The 7,225-nt window shown below is 44.8% G+C and overlaps 1 protein-coding gene across 1 annotated transcript in view; it reads left to right on the forward strand.

The window, feature by feature from the left end:
- Positions 1-7,225, forward strand: part of Amnionless (amnion associated transmembrane protein) — a 43,177-nt gene that overhangs the window by 34,650 nt on the left and 1,302 nt on the right. The window contains exons 11-12 of the mRNA XM_077666216.1: positions 4,648-4,783; positions 6,963-7,110. Coding sequence (XP_077522342.1) covers positions 4,648-4,783; positions 6,963-7,073 — 247 coding nt within the window. The 3' untranslated portion in view covers positions 7,074-7,110. The remainder of the gene's footprint in view (positions 1-4,647; positions 4,784-6,962; positions 7,111-7,225) is intronic.

The raw sequence follows: 7,225 nt of genomic DNA on the forward strand, positions 1-7,225 counted from the left end.
ACAGTTCTTTCCCGATTCCATTATGTTTTTGAATTCTCCACCTTTAGCCAAATATGGCTGCTGCAGCGTCGCGCCCTGGGCTTGGGCCAAAAATGAAGAGCGAACAGTCGCTTCAGTGAAGGGCGAGGAACTCAAATATAGAATGTAACCGGAAAGAATCGTTATATTATACCTACGAAGGTGTGCAAGCCTTCATTGTCTGCTGTGCGCAACAAATCTCACATGGCGTAGCTGCAGTGTAATTGCTGAAAAGTCAGTTTCATTTTTCTTTTTTCTATAGGCCTTTTCATGAGTTCGAAGGACGCCGCCATGGTGGACAAAAAATATTGTAGGACTGTAAAAAGAATAAAAAATAAGGTGTCCCTGCTCGTGCCACTAGGTATAACGGGCTAAGGAGAGCGAGTTGACGGGCTAGTTGGTATTGCAAGGTGTAGGAACAGCGCTAAGAACAGAACAGAAGTCCATGTGCTTCCATGTTTGACTTCTGTCCTGTTCTTAGCGCTGTTCCTACACCATAACGGGCTAGCCACGGTGGACAAAAATATTGTGGGACTGTAAAAAGAATAAAAAATAAAGTGAGCCTGCCCATGCCACTAAGTATAACGGGCTTGGGCAAAGATTATTGTGGCACTGTAAAAAGAATGAAAAATAAATTGTCCCTGCCCGTGCCGATCGGGCATAGAAAAATATTAGGTTGGGGCAACCTAAAAAGATTGAAAAATAATAAGCCGTTGTCTGCTCAACTGACGTATAACAGGCTTATTCCAATTTGAAGATAAAAGAAAATGCCCGAGGGCAATGGTAATTTTACTACCCGTAGGTGGGGAAATTGAAAAATAAAAAGGGGGGGGGGGGGGGCGGAAGCTGCATAGCGACCCACAGCCGGGGGAGCGGGCCCGGGGAGACTCTCCTGATCTCCCCTGGGACATAGAGGAGAGGATGGGTGAAATGGATAGGTTGTATGGTTGTCGGGAACAATGGAAAGTGCTCTCGTAGAACAGGAAAAATGAGGAATAAGCTCCCCTTCCAATAGATAGTATTCACTGACGTCACAGCGACCGCCATTTTGTTGTCTGTGGAGCACCGCAAAAGGCTGCGGGCGGGTCGAATGGGATTATCGCCACCTGCTCCTGCCTGCACTGCTGAAGCTACGTGCTGGACAACCTAATGGCGCCCGTGACGTCACGTGAATACCCTTCCCTATCGCGACGGCTGTTTACTAGGCATGCGCGTAAGGCCTCTCCAGCTGAGGCTGCTCCCTGAGATGTCACGTCACGTGACCTTCCTCGCTGCTACACGGTTACGGAAAGACGAACACGCTTCAGCGTCGCACACGCAACATTTGGCCAGAAAAAGTAAAAGAGTCAGAGAAATCTATATCTCGCAGCCTTAGCCCTGCAGCAAAGTACAGGTCGTCAGCAGTGAGGGGACACAGCCGTCCCCTGAGCTCACGTACGCACAGTTCATGCGTAAAATGCGCCAAGAATGAGCTTTAAAAATTATGCTTGCAGTTGTACCACGCCACCATCAAAGAGTGTGGTACTTCACTAGCTGTCCGTACGATACGTTTCTAGTAAACTGAAACTGGCTCTACATTACCCAATGACCACACGCATATTGTTGGCACTCTCCGTGCAGATATCCTATGCCCAAGTTGTCGCCCGTTATGTTGCCAATTCTAGCCAAACGCGTGCCGCAACTAACCAATGCCAGCGCCTCCGAAATCTTGCAAAGTGTGTATGTTTTCGGCAGTTTAATACGTCGTATATCAAACATCGTTTCCATGCAAACTCTACCAGCTACCTATTGGCCCTGCTCATTCCAAGGCGCTGACAAAATACCCTAATGGACATTAACTGCCATGGAAGACCAGTGGACTACTGCTTCCAGATGTTTAGGACATCAGCAGGATGTCCACAGATCACTGACGGATTTACAACAGATGTCCGCAAGTCTCTAACGAACGTACAAATTGGTAGCCCTTATGATGTCCTGCGGGCATCTTAGAGCGCTTATTCGGATGTTTCACTAGTGCAGGAAGCTGTTTATGCATACAGCATTTGAGGCCCGACGGACATCTCCTAGACATTTTCGGGGCTGTAGGTAAAACGTTTTAAATTCAGGTAAAAGTAATATTTCCAAAGCTTTTTCTGAACCTTCACGGAAATGAGCAAACGCGGTGAAGCAACCTGCAAGTTGTCGGACCCGGCAGTGTTTACAGTGCACAACACGTTCATTACAAATAAACACCTTGCTTTAATTAAAGTTGCCGAACAACCTGCAATGCACAATGAACAAAGAGGATGACACTTGAACAATACAATGTGGTAACTTTGCCACCGTAAGCTCACTACACTGTTTTGAACTAGCTGACACCTGGCCATGAAGGGCGTCCACTAAGTGTTGAGTGTTAAGTAAAGTTGCATAATGAAATATTCGCACTATGTATGTAGTCGATATGGCATGCATAATCCAAGGGGTGCTCAGCCGTTTCAGTACCTTGTGGAGTTCACCTACAAGTCATGTGTGGCCAAGGGAGCAAAAAAAAATTTAGAGGACGACGCTGCGACAGCGTGTTGCAGCACTGCCAAGGAGTGCACGAAACAACACCATCCCCCTTCAGGGCGACGCATGGCCCATTGGACAATTTGAGGAAAGGACGCCTGTCCCACATATCTCTGTGGACAGCTGGGCTGGGCCGTAAGGGAAGGAAAATAAATTAACAATTGATTTTTGTCTCACAATTCTCGCTGGACACTGGCTTTTCTGCAATGAGCGTTAAAATCCGAAGCCACCTTGTTACATTTCATGCGCACCAACTCTGCCCGTACTCCTGCATGGATGTATAAGACAGGCCTGGCATCGTCTCCGCTATGTTCCACGTGTGGGGTGTGCGCTGATATGGAACATTATCCTATATGCTGCCCAGTGTACATCGCAGAAAGGTGTGTTGTTTGTTTGCCTCAAGACAGGAGCCCATCACAGTTCCCTTCAGGATGTTGTCTACACATGCGCAAAACACTCAAGTAGAAGAGAGGATGCACGCCTTCTTTTAAAGTTCCTCCAGGACTCAAATCTTGACTCCAGATGATGACAGCAGGTGTAGACTATTGACTATTATGGGTGATTGTGCGTATAACATGTAGCTCAGCCAGGTCTCAGGTATGTGCCTAGTTTGTGGACCTTAAGTGTCGCTACGGTGGAGAAATTGCCGGCAGAATGCGCAAGGTGGATTCCGCCAGTAGCTATCAACCTTAACCTCTCAACCTCGAGGGGTTAACTTCAAAGTACTTTTAGTTAAAAAGCACTGCAGAAAGTGAAAAAATGATCTTGGAAACAGTGCTTGAAATGTATCTCTATTATTATATTGCTGAGTCTATGACATCAATCTTTGGCCGACCTCTTTGCCTTCGTTTCATTAAATTTATCTATCTACAAGCTTCCATTAAAGAAACCCCTGCATTTCTCGTTCTTGCGACTGCTCCAAATGCTGGACAACTACTGGGTCACTGCCGCCAGACAAACTGATTTAAAATCCATTTGGACTTTCTGGCCGATCTTTGAAATTCTTCTGGAAAGATAAGTTCGTTGTGCGTCCTGCGGACGTCGCGATTCCTAAGTCCGTTTTCGTATGTTTTGTTTTTTCCATGGATGTGTGGAACCGGCTTTAGACTTTCGGACCTTAATCGAATACCCGTTGGACACCGTGACCATGTGGCTATTCAATATCCGCCGGACGTCCGTAGGACGAATAGCGGACAACTGGACTCCCGCAAGAATTTGATCTTTATCTTTATGCCAACTGCGTAACGAAGACAATTAAACACTTCCTTCTTGCACTGCAAACGTGCTGTTGTAATCTTGCTATATTAAGGAATGCTCTCTTGGTTAATCCTCTGGCGCCTGTGATGGCCCACATAGGGAATATGCTTGATATCGCTTGAGCTCTATAATCGCAGGTAACTTTACGCGGCAGTCAAACAAGCCCCGCCGTCTCGCACTCGTAACTTCTGTACTACACAGTTAGTCCACAAAGTCGTCTCAGAGTATCTGCCCATCAAAAGAAAAACATTCGATCGGTAGCCCGCGGGATACATTTGTTTCTGTTTATGCTGTTTGTAATATTTGTAATCCTTTTTTTTCGAATCCAAGGGTTTCTTTCAAATTTCATTGGCCAACTTTGAGGTCAAATGAACAAAATTAAGCTAGATGAGGGTTCACATACTTGAATAATTTCTTGAGGCCGTTTTATATATGTTGACATTTGTAGCACAGAAATGGTCACAGCAAAGCGCAGCAAGTTTGCAGATCAAATCCGAAAGAAGGCCGGCTCAGGACGTTGGCAAGATGTCCAGCAAGAACGACCTAAAGACGTCCGCAGAAGAATTAGTTCAGAATTGGCCCAATATGCAATATCCACTGGATGTCGGTAGCACGCCCTCTTCTGGACCTGGACAAGCGGATCTGGGGGGGGGGGGGGGGTTGTTCAATGCTATACGCCTGTCCTTGCTTTCACGACGCTCTAGCAAAAACCATCGTATAACAGCTTGCTATGCTGGAAAAAAAAAATAGGCAGTGAAGGCACCTTTTTGACACAGTTGCTGCCGTACGCGAACAGATGCTTACCATGCTTCATTGGTGCTCCAGGGGCAGACCACTGATGCCCATGGCCCGTTTCGACAGTGGGCGCATCGAGCTGGAACTGGGCACCACGCCGCACGATGCCCTGGTACCCTCAGGGGATGAATCCAGCTTCGAGAATCCCTTGGCTGGACCCTTTGAGGTAATGTCGTGACTGCTCAACTTAGGTCCCCACTGTCTCCATTGACCAGTGTGTAAAAAACTGTCAACTCCTATAAACTAATAATAACTAATGAAGGTACTATCAACAAAGAATGAAATGCAAACAAGATAGTTCAGCCACAAATAGCAAAGTATGAAGCTCTTAGCCAGGGGAAGGTCATACTATTGGATTGTAATTTCACTTTGAAGGCGTGAAGACTCTTCAGAACTGTCAATCAACCTCTCGTATTTATTCTCCAGAAGCTAATATGCTGGTATTTGTGTGTTACCTCCTCAGTTTTCTTGTTCGCATTTCATTCGTTGGTGGTAGTACAAGGGAGGCAGCCCCTTTGTTCGGTGCAAATATTCCAACTTTGGCACCAGACTTAACTTCGTTGTTTGTTGCAATGTTTACTGGTCTCATCTCAACTGCTCCATTCTTTTGTGTGCACTGCCTGCCGAACAGCGAGTGATGCATGAAGATATAAGTCAACTGTTCGAATTCACCGCAATGAAGAAAAAATAAATGCTGAACATTAAAGTCGACCTGGACTTGGATAGCTCAATGCAATATGGAACCGAGATGTATTACATTTGCTGTTTTCAGGCACCTACTTTAAAAATTCAAATTTTTGGCACCAAAAAGCACGCTACCTTGCTGTTATGACCCACAAGTAGTCTTTGCAAAGGTTCCACTGCAAGTACCAATGCGCTCTTGGTGGCCATCAGTGGCATTTATAAGTGACAAATGCAGACCATCTGTTCGCTATACCTCGCACCTGCAAAGTACTTACGCCAGTGCTATGTGCACTTACGTCTCTAATGAAAATAACGAGGCCAGTCCAGCCGCATTTACATGTATTGCGTGCTTCTGTGTTCGAAAGATTCAACAATTATGAAATTCGTTAGTTAGGCTTAAACTCCTTCAATACAGAACACTTAATTTTACCCGATACAATAGCTGCTTCCAAAGATACAGAGACAAAGGTTAAACCTATGTGCTCTACTTTTGCCGAGATAGCTACGTCTGCGAAATTAATCTGCCATATATAACTGAGTACAGATAATCACCCACCGTGGTAGCATAGTGGCTTTGTCGTTTGGCTGCTGATCCTAAGGTTGCAAGACTGAATCCCGATTTTGATGGAGGCAAAATGCAAAACCGCCTGTGTGCTGTGCGATGTCAGCACATATTAAAGAACCCCAGATGGCCTAAATTAATCCAGAGCACTCCACTATGGCAATCCTTCATAGGTCACGTGTCACTTTTGGGACGTTAAACCCCATTTATCAAACAGCATTACCATTGTATAGAGGCAACCTGTCACATGCACAATCATGTACATTATCCATGTTTTTGTAACACTGTCAAGAGTAGGAAACTTCAATACACACCACTGTCTAGTAAATATAGACGTCAGTGCCAATTCCTCCCATAGCGGCCGGGGGGAAGCAAACTAGAGTGTTGCATCGTCGTCATGAAAATAGTAACCAGCAGGAAAAAACTTCATCCCCGAGCGGGATTCAAACCACTGCCGTCGAAAAAAGAAAAAAGAGCAGCTTCGTATCCCGGTCACTCAAACAATTCGGCCAAGGCCGCAACTTTATCACGCTAGGTTCAAGGGCAGAAATTGTTCAATTTTAAGCATCAATTCACCCTCAGCTGCCAGGTGTGCTGAAGTAGATGAAGCCGAAATTTACCGGAGTTTCCTACCCTTGACACTGACTCCTTGTCAAAACAATCTCTGCCACATATTTTGTTAGTATTACTCTGTTGAAGCTAGTTTTTCAAATGCTCAAATAAAGAATAAAATGTAACCAGCAGTGATGACTTGAAGAAAGTTAAATTAACACACAAAAATGATCATGTGACCTTTCACACAGGGCCTAAACCTTCACTCAACTTTTCTCACTTGTCAAGCCTGAACTCTCTAAAGTAGGTTGAGTTGAGATGCTTGTCATCTCTCAAGATTTAATAGTTCTCACTCTAATGCATCATTTTATGATTCTCTTTAATGAAAGCACACTTAGATTTTATTAGGCTTATATGTGCTACCCCTTGAAAAACATCTTTGAACAAGGCTTGGTTCCTCAAAATGTTGGCTAATTGTAACTACAGGAGGTTAGAGCACGGGTTTATTAAATTATTTTAACACACAAATTATTTTCTCTTCTTGCAGAACTTCCCTCATTTTGGCTCAAGCGAGAAGCAGCAACCAGGGACGTTCTCAAACCCAATGTACGAAGAAGAGAAGAAGAGTGAGAAAGCACAAGACGATGAATTGCAGTGATGAAAAAATGTCGGCCCACAACAGTGGCAACGATGCAGTAAGGACTTTTCCAGCATCACCACAATGTTTACGTTAAGCTTAACACTTGACAGTCTATACTTGCACTTTGAATAAAATGGTTAACGTGTTTAGGACATGATGAGATACTGTAG

Source organism: Amblyomma americanum, chromosome 5 (genome assembly GCF_052857255.1).
Source record: "Amblyomma americanum isolate KBUSLIRL-KWMA chromosome 5, ASM5285725v1, whole genome shotgun sequence".
Lineage (NCBI taxonomy): Eukaryota > Metazoa > Arthropoda > Arachnida > Ixodida > Ixodidae > Amblyomma > Amblyomma americanum.